Source organism: Rattus norvegicus, chromosome 1 (assembly GCF_021556685.1).
Source record: "Rattus norvegicus strain SHRSP/BbbUtx chromosome 1, alternate assembly SHRSP_T2T, whole genome shotgun sequence".
In the NCBI taxonomy this organism is placed as follows: Eukaryota; Metazoa; Chordata; class Mammalia; order Rodentia; family Muridae; genus Rattus; species Rattus norvegicus.
This window is the reverse complement of record NC_141534.1, coordinates 187,269,767-187,291,466: the sequence shown is the minus strand read 5'-3', so window position 1 is coordinate 187,291,466 and position 21,700 is coordinate 187,269,767. Positions and strand designations below refer to the sequence as shown.

Sequence of the window (21,700 nt, the reverse complement as noted above, 5' to 3'; positions counted from 1 at the left end):
CCAGCTTTAGGCCGTGGTGGTCTGATGGCACACATGGGATTATTTCTATCTTTCTGTACCTGTTGAGGCCTGTTTTTTGACCAATTATATGGTCTCCAATTTTGGAGAAAGTACCATGAGGAGCTGAGAAAAATGTATATCCTTTTGCTTTAGGATAGAATGTTCTATAAATATCTGTTAAGTCCATTTGGTTCATGACTTTTCTTAGTCTGTCTACGTCTCTGTTTAATTTCTGTTTCCATGATCTGTTCATTGATGAGAGTGGGGTGTTGAAATCTCTTACTACTATTGTGTGAGGTGCAATGTGTGTTTTGAGCTTTAGTAAGGTTTCTTTTACATATGTAGGTGCCCTTGTATTTGGGGCATAGATATTTAGGATTGAGAGTTCATCTTGGTGGATTTTTCCTTTGATGAATATGAAGTGCCCTTCCTTATCTTTTTTGATGACTTTTAGTTGAAAATTGATTTTATTTGATATCAGAATGGCTACTCCAGCTTGCTTCTTCCGACCATTCGCTTGGAAAGTCGATTTCCAGCCTTTCACTCTGAGGCAGTGTCTGTCTTTGTCTCTGAGGTGTGTTTCCTGTAGGCAGCAGAATGCAGGGTCCTCACTCCGTATCCAGTTTGTTAATCTATGTCTTTTTATTGGGGAGTTGAGACCATTGATGTTGAGAGATATTAAGGAATAGTGATTATTGCTTCCTATTATATTCATATTTGGATGTGAGGTTATGTTTGTGTGCTTTTCTTCTCTTTGTTTTGTTGCCAAGACAATTAGTTTCTTGCTTTTTCTAGGGTATAGCTTCCCTCCTTATGTTGGGCTTTACCATTTATTATCCTTTGTAGTGCTGGATTTGTAGAAAGATATTGTGTAAATTTGGTTTTGTCATGGAATATCTTGGTTTCTCCATCTATGTTAATTGAGAGTTTTGCAGGATACAGTAACCTGGGCTGGCATTTGTGTTCTCTTAGGGTCTGTATGACATCTGTCCATGATCTTCTGGCTTTCATAGTCTCTGGTGAAAGGTCTAGTGTGATTCTGATAGGTTTGCCTTTATATGTTACTTGACCTTTTCCCCTTACTGCTTTTAATATTCTTTCTTTATTTTGTGCATTTGGTGTTTTGACTATTATGTGTCGGGAGGAGTTTCTTTTCTGGTCCAATCTATTTGGAGTTCTGTAGGCTTCTTGTATGCCTATGGGTATCTCTTTTTTTAGGTTAGGGAAGTTTTCTTCTATGATTTTGTTGAAGATATTTACTGGTCCTTTGAGCTGGGAGTCTTCACTCTCTTCTATACCTATTATCCTTAGGTTTGATCTTCTCATTGAGTCCTGGATTTCCTGTATGTTTTGGACCAGTAGCTTTTTCCGCTTTACATTATCTTTGACTGTTCAGTCGATGATTTCTATGGAATCTTCTGCTCCTGAGATTCTCTCTTCTATCTCTTGTATTCTGTTGGTGATGATTGTACCTACGGCTCCTTGTCTCTTCCTTTGGTTTCTATATCCAGGGTTGTTTCCATGTGTTCTTTCTTGATTGTTTCTATTTCCATTTTTAATTCCTTCAATTGTTTGATTGTGTTTTCCTGGAATTCTTTCAGGGATTTTTGTGATTCCTCTCAGTCTTCTACTTGTTTATTTATGTTTTCCTGGAATTCTTTCAGGGATTTTTGTGATTCCTCTCTGTAGGCTTCTACTTGTTTATTTATGTTTTCCTGGAATTCTTTCAGGGATTTTTGTGATTCCTCTCTGTAGGCTTCTACTTGTTTATTTATGTTTTCCTGTGTTTCTCTAAGGGAGTTCTTCATGTCTTTCTTGAAGTCCTCCAGTATCATGATCTAATATGATTTTGAAACTAGATCTTGCTTTTCTGGTGTGTTTGGATATTCCATGTTTGCTTTGGTGGGAGAATTAGGCTCCGATGATGCCATGTAGTCTTGGTTTCTGTTGCTTGGGTTCCTGCGCTTGCCTCTCACCATCAGATTATCTCTAGTGTTACTTTGTTCTGCTATTTCTGACAGTGGCTAGACTGTCCTATAAGTCTGTGTGTCGGGAGTGCTGTAGACCTGTTTTCCTGTTTTCTTTCAGCCAGTTATGGAGACAGAGTGTTCTGCTTTCAGGTGTGTAGTTTTTCCTATCTACAGGTCCTCAGCTGTTCCTGTGGGCCTGTGTCTTGAGTTCACCAGGCAAGTCGCTTGGAGCTGGAAGGTTTGTCTTACCTGTGGTCCCAAGGCTCAAGTTTGCTTGTGGGGTGTTGCTTATGAGCTCTCCGAGGCGGCACCAACCAGGAAGATCTGCGCCGCCCTTTCAAGGAGCTTCCGTGCACCAAGGTTCCAGATGGCGTTTGGTGTTTTCCTCTGGAGTCAGAGATGTGGGCCGAGTGTAGACTCTTCTGTTTTCCCAGGCGTGTCTGCCTCTCTGAAGGTTTAGCTCTCCCTCCCACGGGATTTAGGTGCAGAGAACTGTTTATCTGGTCGGTCCCTTCAGTTTCCGGCGGTGTCTCAGACGCAGCGGATTTCCTGCTCCTGTGCCCTTATCCAAGGGAACCCAGAGGCCGTATACAGTTTCCTCTTGGGCCATGGATGTGGGCAGGGGTGGGCAGTGTTGGTTGTCTCTTCTGCTCTGCAGTCTCAGGAGTGCCCACCTGTCTCGGCGGTGAGCTCTCTTTCCCACGGGGTTTGGGAGCAGTGAGCTGGAGGCAGGGAGCCCGAGATTCTCCTGTTACAGTTCTATAGATATAGTATAATAGCATTATAGTTTTCTATAGATACAGTATAATAATATTGCCATTGTCCAGAAGAGACTGAACATCTCACCTTTGATCTCATCTTTCTGTTTCATCTCAGCCTATTTTCTCCTTGTACTTTTTTGTTCCTGTTTCATTTTTTTCAAACAGTTGCCTTCCACACCTTGCTGAGGATGCCAAACTGTCCCCTGAAGCCAGCCGGTCACACACTGACCAGGTTTTAGAGATCTTCCCTTCAGATTGGCCTCATGCTGTTCTTTACTCTGCACTTCTATATGTTCTTCTGTTTTCCTTTGCTGTCCAGGCCAGTCTGTTTACTCTCTGTGCCTGCAGACATGGTTCTTAAGTTGCCTTTGATCCCACTCTTGGTCCACTCAGCAATGACATCTTTCCTTCATCTTTGTAGCAAGAGGGCCAGTGCAAGGAAGTGTTCCCAATCTTTTTCTAGGTAACTTCTTCAAGAATGTCCCTGTGCACTCTGGTGACCTCATCTTCTCTTTCTTTGTCCTATCAACTGATAGAGCACACGAGAAACCAGAATTCCCAGCATTCACTACCAACTGACTTCTTCATATACATCTTTGGTAGTAACTACTTAATAACTTTGATTCAGAAAGAGCTTTGGTAGTCTGGGGAGATGGCTCAGTGCTTCCAGTGTTTGTCTCACATGCAAGAGGGCTGAACCTTGGGTCCCCAGAACACACATAAAGTACCTAATGGATGCAGTAGTTCATTTATAATTCCAGCCTTAGAACATAGAAACAGGAAATACCTAGAGCAAGCTAGTTAGCAAGACTAGCTATATTGGAAAGCTTGCATTTGATTGAGAAAACTTTCTTAAAACCAATAAGAAGGGGGATCAAGTTTGATTTCCAAAGCAACTTTGGGCCTCATACGCACATGTATCTGTACACAACACACACACACACACACACACACACACACACACACACACACACACAATCACATAAAAGAAATAAGCAAGCAAAAGCTGTTGTAAAACTTAAATGAACCTCCTCAAGTCACTGATGTGAGCAAATGTTTAGGAAGTCTAACCTTACTTTCATCCCCGTGATAAATATCTACTTTCTTCCCGATAGTTTTCAAACTTCCCATTGCTTTAAGTTATGAGTACGTTAAATAATACTCATAATATATCTTTAAAATGAATTCAAAGTACTGCATGCTCTAGATTAAGAACCAGTTGGATGGCAGTTAGCCAATGACAACATATGATCAACTAATGCCATCTGTGAGAAGCAGACTTTTCTCTCTGTTTAATCTTTGCATAAAGGTTCTGTGGCTCCTTAGTTTGAAGGCCACCTCTCTGAATTTAAAGTGCCATTTGTTATGACTCTCTCCATTCCCTTCTTTACTGTGCTCAGTGACCCTCTTGACCTCTCCACTATGGAAAAACAGCTAAATGAAGGGGAAAGGAGAGGATGACATCACCATCCTCCCAGAACAGTAGCTGACAGGCAGCTGGAGAGCTCCTTAATGTTCAGTGCAGTTTTTAATCAGCTACTGGGAAGAACCCAGATTTCCTTTCCTTTCTTCGGTAATCACTTGATTTGTTATGTTCTGGTCTGTTTTCCATTCCGGAAATTATGAACACCTGAGATGGTCACAATAAAAGGAGGCTCATGGCTTTGGAGGTCTCTGCTCATAGTGAGTTGGCCCATTAGTTTGGAGTCTGAGGCAGCACATTACAATGACAGCACATGGCACAGAAAGCCATTCACCTCCTGGTGACCCAGAAGCCAGAAGGAGGAGTAAGAAGAGCTGGTGTGTCCATGAGCCTGTGTCCAATCATCTCGCTTCTTTCTACTGGATCCTGCCTCCTAAATGTTCCATCCACTTCCACCAGGGCCATAGGCAAAGACCTTCAATACATGGGCCTTTGGAAGATGTTTTCCAAATATTTTCTTCATTCAGCTCATCTACTTTCTGCTTAAAAGGCATTCTACTAGGATTCTTCCCATGTTTGCTTACAGTGACACCAACCTTTTATTCTCCTGTTCTTTACTAAATAGTAGCAAACTGAGAAGATCCTAGCCAGATCCTACCTATCCGGAAAGGGGTATGCCTCTCAGGGCTAAATGTACTTTTTATTTAAAAACTCCATTGAGTCATACTTTAAATACTATGAAATTCACCCATTTATTTACACAAATCAGTGACTTTTAGTAAGCTTACTCAGTGAGGCCATCATCATAATCCTATTTTAGGCTGTTTCCATCACCCCTGTAAGATCCTTCATCCATATATTCAATTCATCTCTGTTCTCCTCACTGGAAAGCAGCCTCTAACCTATTCTCCAAGGATTTAGCATTTCGTGTAAGTGCAGTTATGAAACATATAGTCTCACTTCCTTCTAGTCACCCGAAGATCCTTCAAATGCTTTCATAGCCTTGTCACCAGCATCCAGGGTTACATTTCTATGAATAGACTTCAGGAAATCCACCCCCAACTTCATGGGATTCTGCTTTCTTGTTTTTTCATGATCTAGGAACCATGTCTGTGAGATCCTTGTTTGTGAGGCAGGGATTTATCTTTCCAGATGATGCTGCCATTTCCCTCTGTTCAACTCTTCATTGCATGACCTTTGAAAGGTCACTTATCAGCTGAGACGTTCGCTTTATTTTTCAGATGGGGAAGAAGTCAGAGACAGATGAAGTGTTCAGAGTTTGCAGAGCATTTACCCTCCTCAATTTCTGCTCTCTTCTCCTTCCTCCCTAGACCAGAGTTTGACTGACAGCCACAATGCAAAGAAAATAAAAGTGATTCTAAGGAGAAGTTTGGAACTCAGTGTTGGCAGACAGCTTCCTATGTGCCCAGGGCCTTTCAGATGTTTGACAGATAGCTTAGTCACTCTCCTAGTGATTTTCTAGGCTTAGCGTAAACTCAGATCCACTGCACAGATGTGCAAAATGGTAGTGCTGGCCAAATTACATAGCTGGTAGGTCCATTTAGTTAAATCTTTGTTCTTTGGCCTAAATGTTCTTGAATGAAACCACAAACTAGCCCACCAGGGAAGGATAAAAAATATGTTACTAATTCATACTTTTAGTATTTCTTATTTTCTTATTTAAAAAACTTCCTAAGAAAAATGATGAAAAGGTATTTTTTTGTTTACATCAACCTTCTTTAATAGGTATTTTAGTTTTCAAAATGTACTTTTTCCTGTGACTTTGTCATCTCTTATCACCCTTTTCTATAATGTCTATAATGGTATATGTCCATTTAAAAACTCTATTTATTTCTTGTTGTTGTTGTTGTTGTTGTTGTTGTCGTCGTCGTCGTCGTTGTCGTTGTCATCGTCTGGGTGGACGATCAAAGCTAGAGCTTTGGTATGCTAGGCCAGTGGTCTTTCACTGAGCTACAGCCTCAAACCTTTTTGTTGGTGTTTTTGTTTTTGTTTGTTTTGTTTTTGAGATAGGTTCTTACTATATAGCACAGGCTGGCCAAGAATCCTTTATCTTCCTAGCTCTACCTATCTCCTGACCAAGGCAGTAGGTAAGCTACCATGCCTTGCTCTCATATGTGATTATTTCTTTAAGGAATTCTTTCTGTGCTAATACATGAGTTTTACAAATAACATTATCATGACTGAAAACATCTTCTTCATTTTATAAGGCACAGTGTTCACTGGTTTCCTAACAGAGGCCTTTTCAACTAGTTTCTTGCTATCACAGATGGTGTCACATGCCCATACATATGGATTACTTCCACTATAAATTATTTCCTCATGATAAATTTCCAGAAATAGTATTTTTTTAGAGAGCAGTTTTTAGCCCAGTGAATATAGTGTCAGATTGCTTTCTAAAAATGCCATCCATGGCCAGGTGGTGGTAGTACATGCCTTTGATCTCAGCACTCAGGAGGCAGAGACAAGAAGATCTCTGAGTTCAAGGCTAGCCTGGTCTACAAAGTGAGTCCCAGGACAGCCAGGGCTATACAGAGAAAATGTCTTTAAAAAATAATTAAAAATAAAAATGCTGTACCAAAGTTACTTCTAAGCTGAAGGTGACACAGGATGACAGAAGCATCCTTCCTTAATATATGATGATACCACAACAAAATATTCTTCAACAAATACTGTAGAAAGAATTGAGACTTAATTCTGTAAATATTATTTCATAATATTACTGTTTTGAATACTTGACTTTTATTTTACAACAATTCAACAATGTAAACTACAATCATGAATGTTATATTAAGTGACTTAAAAGCATAGTGTTTTTTGAACTCCTTATAGGTGTGATTTTTGTTTTAATTAAGAAATGCCCTTGGGTGCTGAAGAGATGGCTATTTGTAAAGGGCTTGTCTCTTAAGTATAATGATGAGAGTTTGAATCTCTCCCATTAAAGAGCTGGGTGTGGTCACAAACACTTGTAATCCTAGAGACGTCAAGATGGGAGGCAGAGACAGGAAGACCTCCAGGAGCTCACTGGAGCTAGCCTAGACTACTTAGTGAAGTTCTAGACCAATGAGATACCCTGTCTCAAATGCAATGTAGAAGAGATCTGAGAAACCCATATCCTCGGTCCTCTGACTCTACAAGCTGTGCTCACAAGAGCATGCACGTACCTGTGAATGAATGTAGGGCCACACACTCAGCACTTATGTGGAACCACTATCCTTACAGTAAGTAATGAGTATCTGAAGTTCAAGAGATCCTTCTGCTTCACAGTCCTCTTCTGCTACAACTAAGAAAAATTAAATTAAATATTTTTTGTTCGAGACAGCATCTTATATGTATCCCAGACTTGCCTCAAAATTGCAATCTGCCTGTCATAGTTTTATGAACACCAGAAATTCAGGCTTTCCCACTACACATAGCTAAATTGAATATCAGTGTTTAAAAATTATGTCATATGACTTCATTCTTATAAAACATTATTAATATATTAATGCACCTGGGGAAAGGGCTGGAAAAACTATCATCAAAAGTTTATTTGTACATGTGGGATTATTGTATGGTATTCTTCCTAGTGAGACATGAGCAGAGGCATCTACTTGTTCTATATGGGCAGCCAGTGATAGGCCAAAGTAAGGATAACACAAAAGTCCACATTGATGAAACAATGAGTGTCATTGGTTGGGGTTACTTGCAGGAATACGAGCAAAGGGTCACTTATAGGAACAGAAATTACTGTAAGGGTAACTTTTGGGAGCAGAAAGGGCAGCTGTATCACCAAAGCCCACCCCAACATGGGTGACAGCTAAAAAATGCTGCAAACCTGTAGCACACTGTACAGCATACAGACAGTATAACAGGATGGAGAGTCCCTTCCAGGTACCTCAGTTGGTCTGAGCCTCTTCCAGGCAGCTCAGTTGGTCTAAGAGTATCTCTCAGCAGACCTTACTGTTTATATATACTTGGGAAGGGAGGGACCTACAGTATCTTGTTGGCTTCAGGGAGTTCCTGAAGCCCTTGAATTGTTTATTTCCTGAGCTGAAGGGTCTTGCTTGCAGGATGAAATGTTTCACTTCCCCTTTTAACATCCTGTCTCTTAATGACCTTCCCTCCAAGATAAAGGTTTTATCTGGGAGGAAATTGCTACATAACAAGAGATTTAGAACAACTTATTACTTCCTTTGTTATTTAAAAATTCGTTGCTTTTTTATTAAAGCTACTTTGGCTTCAGGGACAGTGAAGATGGTTCTGTCAATAAGATACCTGCCACCCAAGCATGAGGGCCTGAGTTTGCATCCTCAGAATTTACATAAAATGCTACCATAATAACATGTGCCTATAACCCTGGTGCTGAGGGGCACAGAGAGAGGTAGATCCTTGAAGTTCATTGTCCAGCCAGTCTATTGGAGTCAATGAAGTTCTTTCTGGTTCAGTGACTCTATCTCATGAGAGCAAAGGTGGAGAAATATCAAGGAAGACACCTGACATCAAGTCTGACCCCCACAGTCATAGGTGCATACACACATACATACCTGCTTGCACACAAGCACATAGTCACATTAACAAGTACACATGCACGTGGGAGGGGGTAGAAAGAGAGAGAAATAATTTAATTGAGAGTGCGATCCCATCACTAGGAAGGCTGAGGTAAGAGGTTCACAACTTTAAAGCTAAGGAGCTGGCCAGATGCTGCCAAGGCTGACAACCTGAGTTTCCCCTCCCCCCACCCCTCCCGTCCCTGGGACTTACATGGTGGAAAGAAAGAACTGACATTGTCCTCCATCCTCCACACACATGCTGTGACATGCTCCATCCCACCACCAAGTACATAAACAAATGCATGTACTTTAATAAACAAGTCATAAGCTACATTTTGCTACATAGTGAATCCTAGTTCAATACAGAACAGGTCCTTATCCCAAAGACTAAAAACAAGAAGAATTTACATAATCTTCACTTACCATTTCATATGGATAATAAAGATTTTTGCTCCAGTTTATGGTGCCACTGACAGGTGTCACCACAATTATGCTGGGGCTGACACTTAAACATTTTAGATGCCTATAAGTGGGGCAGTCAAATTCCTCAAATGTGAAACTTACTAATGACACGTTCTATTTCTTTGGGTGCAGGAAGCATCTATGATTTTTACTTCCTCAAACAAGGGGGTGGACACTGGAATGCGTGGACAGAATATATCACCAAGGAGGAGGAGACTATCCCTGCCAACGCAAAGGTAAAGGAAATGCTGTGGTTTCTGGAATTTTCTAAGTACCCTTTCAAATGGAAGAACAACTAGCTCCCTATGAGCATTTCCATGATGCGTTTTGCAAAAATCAAACCCTCAAAACCATAAAGTTTAATATCAGAGAGACCTAGATCCATTGCATAGGTAGGCTTCAAGCTCCACACCTCAGTTTACCCAACTGTAAGATGGGGAAAAAAAGATGATCACCAAGAGTGAAGGTAGTCTATACACCCAAGTAGCACACAGTAGGAGTTAGATAGGTGTTTGCTGTTATTCTCATCATTGTTGTTATTCATAGCATCATAACTGCCTTGTCTAAACCTAAGAAACCCATATTATATCCTTAAAAATTTCCTCCTGCAAAACTCAGAAAGACGACTTCCAATTACCCAATGGATTTCCTGGGTAATGGTTAATGCATATATATTTCAGCCCTACAGAGAATATGCAAGATGAGTGCTCTTGTGCCTCCATTTGGATAACCTAGTGGACATTATTCATCCTGCTGAGATGACTGTGCAGATCTTCCAAGTGGGCTTTTAGAGGGCAGATGGAAATGTGAGGATATTGTGGGACCACAGCCACACTCACATGGATGCTTTAGACAAGGTTGATTGTGCTGCTCCGAGGACAAACATCCTAAGGGCTGGGCTCTGTAAAGAAGATCCAGCACTGAGATTCTTAGCTTTAATTGTCCTTATACAGCTCTATAGTCTCAATTCCAGGGATTTGAAAGTGTACTAAACCCACATGGACAAGAGCCCAGTGTATTTTCAGCTCCAATGGGTATTTTCCTCTTGTCAAACGATCGTTTGAGTAGCTGAAAATAACACTGGGTGAAATCCAGCTGGCTTCAAGTTCCTGATCTAGGCTGCAAAATGGGAGTCTTGAACCTGCATTCAAGCATCACTAACAGGCCACGGGTTTCATGGAGAATCCTGGCCTGCTTGCAGCCTGTTTTATCCTCTGCCTCAAAGGGTTACAGGGAAGACCTCAGAATAATACAGGCATGACATCCTTGTCTGAATCTTCTTACTATACATGATCGTTCTCTTCTCTGCTTTAATGACCATACCCATCTGCTTCTTTTCAGTTAGCCAAATTACTTCCTGAAAGAAGCCAAGCTTTTGTTTGCAAAGGCTTCCAAGCTGCATAGATTCAGTGGTACCCAAGTCAAGGTCAAGTCTGGTTTTTGGAAGCAACATTTACAAACTGTAGTGTGAATATTGCTCCCTGATGTCATACAGCACAGCAGCTCAAGGTCATTACTCTTTTCCAAACTAGACATGATACAAGGAGACCTCTACATAGAATATACACCTTCCTACCCTTTGCCTTGCCTCATTAAGGGATCATTTGTGACAAAAATTATTACAGGGTTCAGACTCAGAATTCAAACTTAGATAAGATATTCTATTTAAAGTAGTAAGGATTCCAGAAGCTATGATTGGGATCTCTAAATCCACTTAGGATATGAGGCCCAGGAGAATATATTCAATTCCCATATTGGAAAAAATGAGGGATTCAGTGGTTGTGGGTCTTGGGACCCAGAATCTTAAGGTTGGGGAAAGCAAATGAAGGACAAGAGAAGTCTTCTGGCATTAGCTTTGTGTCATTGCAGCACAATGTCTGAGAGTCAACTCTGAGGAGGAAATATGTGCTTTGCTCAGGATTTTATGCTATGCTCACTTAGCCCCATTGTCACAGAGCTAGTATCGAGGTATAACATTACTACAGAAGGGCTCAGCAGAGAAAAACCTACTCACCTCACAACTTCTAAGAAGAAATGGGAACAGAGACAGGATATGGGCCTGAAAAATGTGCTCCAAAGACCCCTCTTCAATGTGTCTTCTCTCTTGTGACTACCAACTTCCAATAAACCAATGAGCTATGAACCCATCAAGGGATTAATCTGTTGATGGGGTCAAACCCCTCAGGATCCAATTACTTCACAAAATCCTCACTTCTGAACATTTCTACACTAGAAACCAAACCTTTGACTACAACACACCTGAACTTTCTGAGCCAGACTAGGTGGCACATGGAAGGTGGCTCTTGCTTGAGATAAATCGGACTGGGTAAAAGCAAGTCTCAGGGAGAGAAGCTTGGCACTGAACTTGACTGTTGGTTTTTATGTGGTTTAGTATTATAAGAACGTAAACTTTGGAATCATACAAGCTGGACTCCAAAATCCCTGCCTTTCCACTTCTTATTGAAGAAGACCTGCTATACCTCTCCTTCCTCATCTATAAAACAGGGACAAATCACTTACCTTTATGTGGTTGGTCCCGTTTGATCTCTGATAACTTTGTATTAAATGCCATGATTGTCCCCATTTCAGAATTGAAACTGAGGTCCCTTGAAAAGTTGAGCATTTGCTCAAAGTCATAAAGATAGCAAAGAATGGGGTACAGTCAAGCCCAGATCCTTTGAATCCCAAGATTCACTCCTTCTGATCCAAGACCAAGACTCTCCTGTATCTTTGTGAGGCAGGTATCAGACCTCATCATTCCCACGATGGAGACTGCCCGGCAGACCTTCTTCTTAAAAACCTACCTGGACCACGAGATCCCCATACTGTTCGTGGGTCCCACAGGAACTGGCAAATCAGCCATCACCAACAACTTCCTTCTCCACCTTCCCAAAAATGTCTACCAGCCCAACTTCATCAATTTCTCTGCCAGAACTTCAGCCAACCAGACCCAGGATATCATCATGTCTAAGCTGGATCGTCGAAGGAAAGGCCTTTTTGGGCCTCCCATTGGGAAGAAAGCAGTGGTGTTTGTAGGTAAGGCATGGGCTTGGGTCTGGGTAGACCAAGTTCTTGTATCCAAACTGCGGTAAGCCAAAGCTTCTGTTTCTCTCTGTGGGTGACTTAGCAGTTCTACCACCGATATATCTTTTGCTTCTTCTCACCTCCATCTTCCTCCCTCCCTTGTTACTTACTTCCTTACTGTCCCTCCTTTCTGCTCTGCTTTCTCTCTTTCTTCTTTGTAGTGAACAGTATGCCCAGGAGACTGTGGTGGTGGCAGCTAAACTCTGACACTTCCAGAAGTAATGTTTGTGTCCATTTGCATCAGATAAGTGAGCTTTCACTAGGAGATATCAGATAAGTGGGTCATCACCAAGCAAAGGAACCCAATAGCTGCTAAGAAAATGCTGGTGAAATAAGAGCATAGACGTTCAACATTCACTTTTGTACAAAGCACTTCCTCTTTTTTTTTTCCCTTTGGGCCTCATACCCACATGAGATTCATCATCATCATATGGATGTCTTAGGCTGGCTGCTGACCCAGGAGGTACTCCCAACGCTCCCACTGTCTCAGATCATCTTGTGCCCTGTATTTTAAGCTCATGTATTAATAATATAAATTTCATGGTTATATTTATATCCTTACACATGTTCATCATCTCTTGAAAGGCAGGAATCTTATCCATTTTATCTTTCCTTTATTTTCTACCCTTTCTATTTTCCCTTCATCCAGGTCTCCCACAATTTTTATGATATACCCAAAGCCAGTTGAAACCTTGCACTAAACCAAACTGGGTTCTATATCAATTTTCAACCCTAGGTATAGTTTGAGTCAGCCTCCCTGATCTCAGGGTTGGTCCCTTAATCTCGAACATATTTACATTAAATTTTTACATTACATATTGTCAGTTAATTTGTCTAAAGTTCCTGAAATGTTAACTGACACAAACTGATCAGTCTATTAATATTTGTTGGAAAATAAAACAAAGAGCCCCTTCACCGAATTCAGTGTCTCCTATGTGCCCAACTGTGCAATGGGTTGCAGGCAGAAAATGTTCTTGTAATTAAAAGAACCTGTAACCCCCTCTTGACATTTTGAGTCTGCTCATGAAAGACCCAAGTTCAAAGCCTTGCTCCCACCAGAGTTCAGCTATTACAAATTGATTTAAGGCTCCTCAGAAGGAGGGGTTCTTACTCAGTAGTACAGCATTTGCTTACCATGTAGGGAGGCTCTGGGTTCAATCCCCATCACCACTGAAAATATGTTGGCTGGCAGGCACCATGTCTATAGTGTTTGAGATAAGCATGGGCAATACAGTAAGACTCTCTCTCAAGACTGAAAGCTCAACAAACCAAAAAACTTTTGGCAGGCACCTCACCGTTGTATGCTTAGCAATGTCTGTGGTATTGTAGACAGTGAATGTGACTAAGAAAAATGGGGGAAAGTTAAATGCTTGCTTGTTGATGTCACCCCATGTATAGTATAGCCATGATGGACAGAGATTTCAAGAAGATAGCAAACTCTAAACCCAAGGAAACCCTTTCCCATCTGGTCAGGATGTCTACTGACTGGGTCTTGAATAGGAGCGGGGTCACCGGAAACAGATTTTCTCATGGAGGTTACAGTCATTGATGACCCTTGTAAAACCAAAGGATCCCATAGACTCACTCACAGTGTGTGTGACTGTGGCTTCTTTCTACAGATGACCTTAACATGCCAGCCAAAGAGGTGTATGGAGCCCAGCCCCCCATTGAGCTGCTGCGACAATGGATTGACCACGGCTACTGGTTTGACAAGAAAGACACAAACAGGCTGGACATTGTGGATGTTCTGCTTGTGACTGCCATGGGTCCCCCTGGTGGAGGAAGGAATGACATCACTGGTATGTCTAGGAAGAGGGTTTATTTCTCTCTATTTCCCTGCAGAGCTGGGGATCATGGATGAATTGGTTTGGTTCAACAGGAGAGATTGTAGATTATGTGCCTTCGTGAGAGCTGGAAGGTTTGAGTTAGCTTTAGACTTGATGTTGGAAGTTGTGTGCAGTGTGGTGGGAAGATGGCAAGAGTCTGTAAAGAGTCTTGTCTATTCATCAAAAGGGGGTAACACGTGAAGGGAGGAGCTACAGGGTTGCATTTGCCTCGGGTCTGAGCCCAACAAAGTCTAAGGTACCTCGACTCCATAGGGAGCTTGTTATATTTCTATTTTCAAACAGAAACGTTTCTAGAACCCACAGCAATGGGCAGTTCAAGTTCAGTCACAAATAGGATCTCTGAAAAGTTTCTAGTATAGAATCTAGCACTTGCAATTGCCAGGAATGTGTGTGGTAACGGGATCAAGCACAGCAATGGCTCCAGTGAGAGCATCCACGTTCTACAGATGCTCAGGAAATGCCAAGCTGAGGCAGTTAAGTGGGTTTGTGGGGTCTGCTCTGGAGTGGGTCATCTCAAGAAGTTAAGATGATCTGATGAGTCAATTTCTTAATTTCCATCCAGAAGTCTGGAAAAATGAAAAGAATTTAGGGTTGTCACATGATAAAAAAGCCGAGTCACTCCTGTTAGCTGTGAGAGAGGATGCTGAGTCACCTTCATGGTTGGCAAGAACAATCTTGTTTCTATTGTAATCCATCACTGTCAGGGAATGATTTGAATTTTAATTGTATGTGTATGAGTGTTTTGCTTAGATGTATGTTTATATGTGCACTGTGTGTATTTCTGGTGCCTGTGGAGGCTAGAAGAGAATACCAGATCCCCTGGACCTGAAGTTATAGACAGTTGTAAGTCTCCATCTGGGTGCTAGAGACCAAAACTGAGTCTTCCTCAAGGTAAGTACCCTTAACCACTGAGCCATCTCCTTGTCCCTAATGTTGATTCTTAGTGAAATTGTATTCAGTGGGGAACCAATAACCTAGCTTATAACGGACAGTTATTAGCATTAGATGGAGAAACTGAAGCTCAAGGCAGTACGTTATGGTTATTGGGAGCACAGCAATTGATGGCAGTAGCCTGTTTGCCTAACACAGAGAGAGCATGATTATATGTTAAATACTATTTTTCATCAAATCTGAATGGTGTTCTCAAAATCACATGCCTATCAATGGCTACAGAGCAGCAGTGTAGAAAATATAAGTCTACCTCCACATGTATACATATACACATATATATGTACACATCTCTATGTACAAGTACATACATTATACACACACACACACAGGTAGAAATAGAAAAGGTGCTCAACATTAACCTCTAGTTTACACACAAATAACACACATATACATACTCACACATGAATACATGAATACCAAAAGACACACACCTATATACACATATGTAGGCATCCATGCATCCATGCATGAACACACACATGCCAAACAAACATACCCACATATATGAACACATACATAACAAACACATAGAGGCACATACAAAAAAATTAGTCTACTGTTACTTTTTTAACAAGAATATATGTGTGTGCTTTAACATTTTATTGTTTATTCTTATATGTGTGGGTGTTTTGTCTACATGTATGCCTGTGTGACATGTGCAGACAGTGCCTGTTGAGTCCAGAAAAGGGTATTGGATCCCCTGAAACTGGAATTACAGATAGTTGTGAGCCCAATGTGGGTGCTGGGAATAGAATGTAGGTCCCTTGGAAGAAAAGCCAGTGCTCTTAGCCACTGAATGAATACTCAAGCCCCTATATGTGCATATTTATATGTACACTCGCATACATATAATTACATGTGTGTAGGCATACACAGAAACTACATACTTTACATGTGTATTGCTGTAAATATGTGAAAAGCTGAGGAGGAATTTGGGGCAATGGCAGCGCCACAGCACTACAGGTTTTGCTTCTCCCCAAATCCATGTACAAATGCAGACAACCAGAGAACAGAACTCCAAAAACTTACTAAACAATAGTTATAGTGAGTCTAATTTGCAGAGCCCCAATTCTCAAAATGCTAATGATTAGCAACAAACCCCAGACAGCTACAGGACCTGAAAACCGTCTGCACATGCAAATGAAAGCAGGAAGAAGTGAAGGGACTCAGGCCTGAGAAGGGCGGGTTAGTAAATAGTGGTTAACTTGGGAGTGGAGAGGGAAGTCAGCGAAGGAGATGCTTTCTAAAATAATAATCATCATAATAATAATAATGTTTTTGCCTATCATACAGTAATCAAGTATTTCCTTTAGTTTTTAAAAATAATGTTGTGGGGCTGAAAGGAAAAAGATACTTAGTTAAGAGGATACATTGTTCTTACAGAGATCCTGAGTTCAAGTCCCAGCACCCTTGTTGGGCAGTTCACAACTGCTTGTACTAACTACAGCTGCAGGGGATCCAATACCCTGTTCTGGAGTCCTTAGTCACCAGTATCCATGCATGCACAAAGCCATACACAGATGCACATGGACATACATAATTAAAAAATAAGATCACTGATCTTTCAGAGGATCTGGCTTTGATTCCCAGTACCCACGTGATTGCTCACGACCCTCTTTAACTCTGGTTTGTAGGAATCCTGTGCCCTCGGTCTGCAGGCCATTACATAATGCCCTGATACACACTCTCATTCATAGAATTAAAATAAGTAAAACACATATCTAAGTAAATAAAGAAGAGTGAAATCTTAAAAATAAAGCAACCTCGTGTGCCAGAGGAGGCAGAGTTAGCATCCCTTCTGCAGATCAGGGATTTGTCTGTGTGTGCACTGAGCAAGCTACGTGTGGCTACTGGACACATCTTTTGTGGTCAGTGAAACTGAGGAGGCCCATTCTTGATGTCATAGCTCATATTCAGTGTAAATACTGTGGCTGGAGGCTGATTGTTGGATGGCAGAACTGTAGAACTTGAGAGCAGAGGGATATTGACTCTGCTCCTTCCCAGGGTCACTAGGTCTGGAAAGCGTGTGTGCAAACTCACGTGTTTGTGTTTCCAGGACGGTTCACTCGCCATCTAAATCTCCTTTCCATCAATGCCTTTGAGGATGAAATCTTAACCAAAATTTTCAGTTCTATCGCTGACTGGCATTTTGGGAAAGGGTTTGATGTCATGTTCTTACGGTAAGAAGTTCCTGTAGCTTCCTGCTTATTGACCTGGGGGTGGTCCTCATTTCTGCTTGACTGTGTGACTGATCTGCTTCCCTTTTCCTCCTGAGGTATGGGAGGATGCTGGTCCAAGCAACCCAGATCATTTACAGAGCTGCAGTGGAGAACTTCTTGCCAACTCCCTCCAAATCACATTATGTCTTTAACCTTCGGGATTTCTCACGGGTGATCCAGGGAGTGCTGCTGTGCCCCCACACCCACCTACAGGTCAGTTGTTTCTGTTTCTGTCTTGAAGATCTTTTGGCAATATTCCTGGAGCTGTACTGCTAGTGTACCTAGTATAATAGGCTTTTACTAACCACAGACTCTATTCTCTGTGGTGGGCATGGCATAGTACTTTCTATCCATTGTTTAATTTATAGCTCACATCGACCCCAAGATTTAGAGACTTTTTGAGAACCACAAGTACCATCATTAATGCATTCAAATGACTGACTCTGGCCTTTAGGATTTGGAAAAATTTATCCGGCTTTGGATCCATGAAGTTTACCGAGTCTTTTATGACCGCCTGATTGACAATGATGACAGGCAGACTTTCTTCAACTTGGTGAAGGAAACCACTTCCAATTGCTTCAAGCAGACTGTGGAGAAGGTAAGCCTTATTCTAGACTCATCTAGCCTGAGAAATGGGCCCACATTAGATTCAGATGGTAGATTTTACTCCCACCATCCACCACCACTCTTCTCCGTGGATCATGGCAAATGGCACATGCATTTGTCAGCTGATTTGTTGATATTTTACTTGGCCCAATTTTGCTCCACTTCTGTGGCAACACAAGTTTCAGTATACTCAAAATGGTTAATATGAGGTTATTTATTTCAAATTAATTTAAGGGACTGGAAACATAGCTCAGTGAGTAAAAGAAAACGTTGCCCTTGCAAAGGACCCAGGTTTGATTCCTTGAACCCACATCAAGGAGCTCACAATTACCCCTAACAAAAGCTCCAGGGGAGCCAATGCCCACACACATAAGCACTTACACGTACATGCACACACTCACACATGGACACACCTAAACATAATTAAAAACAAAAATAAAACTAATTTAAAATAAATCCTAAGGCCAATTCATTTGGATTTGGGGAGGAAAACATAAATTTTTATAATTTGATGAAGACCCTGGTAAAATTCAGGCAAAAAAAATTTAATAAAAAGTGTAGTAGTGACATTTTCTTTTGCCTACTTTGAAAGTGATCTTAAACCTATATGTTAGCATTTTAATTTGCTTTACCAATACAGCTATGTTTCTGTAGGGAAAATTGTCTTTTTGCTTCATCTGGAGGCCGAGAGCAGAGAAACTAACAGGTCCTCATATCAGGAAGAGGAAACAGCTAAGCATCCTACTCTACACAGGGTAGAGAGCAGGGATATTGCCCACGCCTCTGTTTAGTACAGGACCAACCATGGGGAATTAATGCCATCCATACACTGTCTTCCGTGTGACCTTAAGAGCTAACCACCAATATTTAGCGACTTAGGGGATAACAGATTGCCCTGCCCCTCCTCCTCCTTTTGTTGTCCTTGGCTTGTTTTCTTGTTTGTTTGCTTTTCTAAAACAGAGTCTTGCCAGGCTAAAACATGTGAGCCTCCTGACCCTGAGTCCTTGATGTACACCACTACACTTGGCTCCCACATCTTTTTCTTCTTTAAAAAATTTATTTTATTTGTTTTTTTAAATGAGTTACTTCTTCACAGGACCGAGTAATTTTAAAGATAATACTGGGAAGCACCCACAAACCCGCACGCCATCCTTGTGCAAGGGCTATGCCGATCTTCTCCGTTCTGTTACAGTGCTAGTATGTATGCTGCAGAAGTGAGCACTCCTTTGTTATTAGTCTGTTTTGTTTCCTTTTGTAAATCATTTTGTTTGTTTGTTTGTTTATTATTTATTCACTTTACAACTCAATATCAGTCCTTCCTCTCATCCCAGTACCCCTTCATATAAGTTCTCCCCCTATCCTCCTCTGGTGTCAACCTTCTTACACCCCCCCATCCCATCCTCTACCTCCCCCTTTTACCCCCCTTCCCCATCCCACACATTAAGTTGGGTAGGACTAGGCACATTCTCTCCCACTGAGTCAAAACAAGGTTGTCCATTTAGGGGGGTAGGATCCACAAGCAGGCAGATAGGAAACAGGATCAGGGACGGCCCCTGCTTCATTTGTTTGGGGGACATTCAAGATGAGAATCCTAGTAGTGGGGGAAATGGATCCTGAAGTGGCTACTTCTGTAGCCAGGCAGGACTCCCAGTGGGAGGATAAGGACAGCGACCCACCCACAAAGCCTTTGACCTATAATGTGTCCTGCCTACAAGATGTGTAGGGGCAAAGAGAGAGCATAGCCTGAGGGAATGGCCAACTAATGACTGCCTCAAATTGAGACCCATCCCATGGGCAAGAAGTAATCCCCAACACTATTAATAATACTCTATTATGCTTGGAGGCACCCTTTGAGAGGCCCCATCCAACAGCCAGCCAGTGGAGAGAGTTGCAGAGACTCATACCCAAACAGTAGATGGAGCTTGAGGAGTCTTATGAAGAGTTGGGATATAGATTGAGGGACCTGAAGAGGACAGGGACTCCACAGGAAGACCAACAGAATCAACTAACCTGGACCCTCGGGGGCTCCCAGAGATTGAACCACCAACCAAAGAGCAAGCTCAGGCTGGACCTAGGCCCCTGCACATATGTAGCAGAGGAGCAGCTTGGTCTTCCTTTTGTTTTGTTGAGGTTTTTTGGTTTTTTGTTTGTTTTTGAGACAGAGTTTCACAGAGTGGTCCTGACTAGCCTAGAGCTCACTTTGTAGACCAGGCTGGCTTTGACCTCACAGAAATCTTCTTTTTTCTTTTTTCTTTTCTTTTCATTTTTTGTTCCTTTTGTTACGTGCATGTGATTCTGAGCTTGGTGGCATACTCCTTTAATTCCAGGAGGATCTCTGTGAGTTCCCAGACAGCCTAACCTACATAGTTACTTCCAGGCCAGCCAGAGTTACCCAGCAAAACCCTGCCTTAAAAATAAACAGACAAAAACACTGTAGTCAGGGATGAGGAGTTGGCTCAGGAGTTAAAAGCACTTATTCTTCCCACAGGTGCTCATCCACCTGTCACCCACTGGCAAAATAACTGATGAAAACATCCGTAGCCTCTTCTTTGGGGATTTTTTGAAGCCAGAAAGTGACCAAAAAATCTATGACGAGATCATTGACCTGAGAAACCTCACGGTGGTGATGGAGTACTATCTGGATGAGTTCAACAGTGTCAGCAAGGCTCCCATGTCTTTGGTCATGTTCAAGTTTGCCATTGAGCACATCTCCAGGATCTGCAGAGTCCTAAAGCAGAACAAAGGCCACCTGCTCCTGGTGGGCATTGGGGGCAGTGGGCGGCAGAGTGCCACCAAACTGTCCACGTTCATGAACTCCTATGAGTTATACCAGATTGAAATCACAAAGAATTATACCGGCAATGACTGGAGAGAGGACCTGAAAAAGATAATGTTGCAGTCAGGAGTGGCCACCAAGAGCACTGTGTTCCTCTTCGCGGATAACCAGATCAAGGACGAGTCGTTTGTGGAAGACATCAACATGCTCCTGAACACAGGTGATGTGCCCAATATCTTCCCAGCTGATGAGAAGGCTGACCTTGTGGAAAAGATGCAGACAGCAGCCAGGACGGGAGGAGAGAAGATTGAAGTCACTCCCCTGTCCATGTACAACTTCTTCATCGAGAGAGTGAGAAAGAACCTTCACATTGTTCTTGGTAAGAGCAGTTAAATTCCATCTGTTCTTGTCCTCTGCAGTCATTAGGGTCTTCTCAATTTCTCAAAGTCAGATTCTTTTACTGACCCCAAAACTGATCTAAGCAAGGCCTAGTCACAATCTGGACTTCCTCTGGCAATTTTCCTCAATCTTCATTCAAACAGACTGTGTTGAACCTGTTCCTATCTCTTCAGTTCTTTGTCTTCTTCTTCAAGAAAGATCAGAGCTTAACATATTATCTGGTACAGAACACCAGTGTTCTCCATGAATGAAATGGCCAGACTATCCACAAAGCCAGAGGATGTGCTTAACGTCCTCTTATACTCACCTTTCTCTGTCCGCGCTGCCTTCATTCTCAGCCACTGTTGTCTCAGGTCTCACCTCTGTACCTTCCCCATTTCTGTTCTTGTTAATCATAGACTTTTCAGATCCATTAATCCAGAGTGGCTTTTTTTTTACTGTATTGCAGATAAGACTGATAATGGTGTGTGTGTGTGTGTGTGTGTGTGTGTGTGTGTGTGTGTGTGTGTGTTGTATGTGTGTGTACATGTACACACAAATTAAAATCATCGCTTTCGATTAGGATGAGAATCAAAGGACAAGTCTTTCTTGCCTGTGTCTTATAAGGCCATGCACCAAACTAGCCCTGCATCCTCTACCCTCATGTCAAGCC

At 41.9% G+C, this 21,700-nt stretch overlaps 1 protein-coding gene and 1 non-coding gene across 3 annotated transcripts in view; one reads left to right on the top strand and one right to left on the bottom strand.

Annotated features, from left to right (window-relative positions):
* Window positions 1-21,700, top strand: part of Dnah3 (dynein, axonemal, heavy chain 3) — a 173,101-nt gene that overhangs the window by 104,589 nt on the left and 46,812 nt on the right. For both annotated transcript variants that reach the window (NM_001427640.1, XM_087586794.1), the window contains 7 exon segments: window positions 9,299-9,402; window positions 11,908-12,202; window positions 13,870-14,049; window positions 17,105-17,228; window positions 17,324-17,480; window positions 17,722-17,865; window positions 20,362-21,028. In NM_001427640.1, the coding sequence (NP_001414569.1) occupies window positions 9,299-9,402; window positions 11,908-12,202; window positions 13,870-14,049; window positions 17,105-17,228; window positions 17,324-17,480; window positions 17,722-17,865; window positions 20,362-21,028 (1,671 nt within the window).
* On the bottom strand, window positions 18,989-19,095 carry LOC120100199 (U6 spliceosomal RNA). The gene has a single exon (XR_015656077.1). It is a non-coding gene; the product is annotated as a U6 spliceosomal RNA (small nuclear RNA).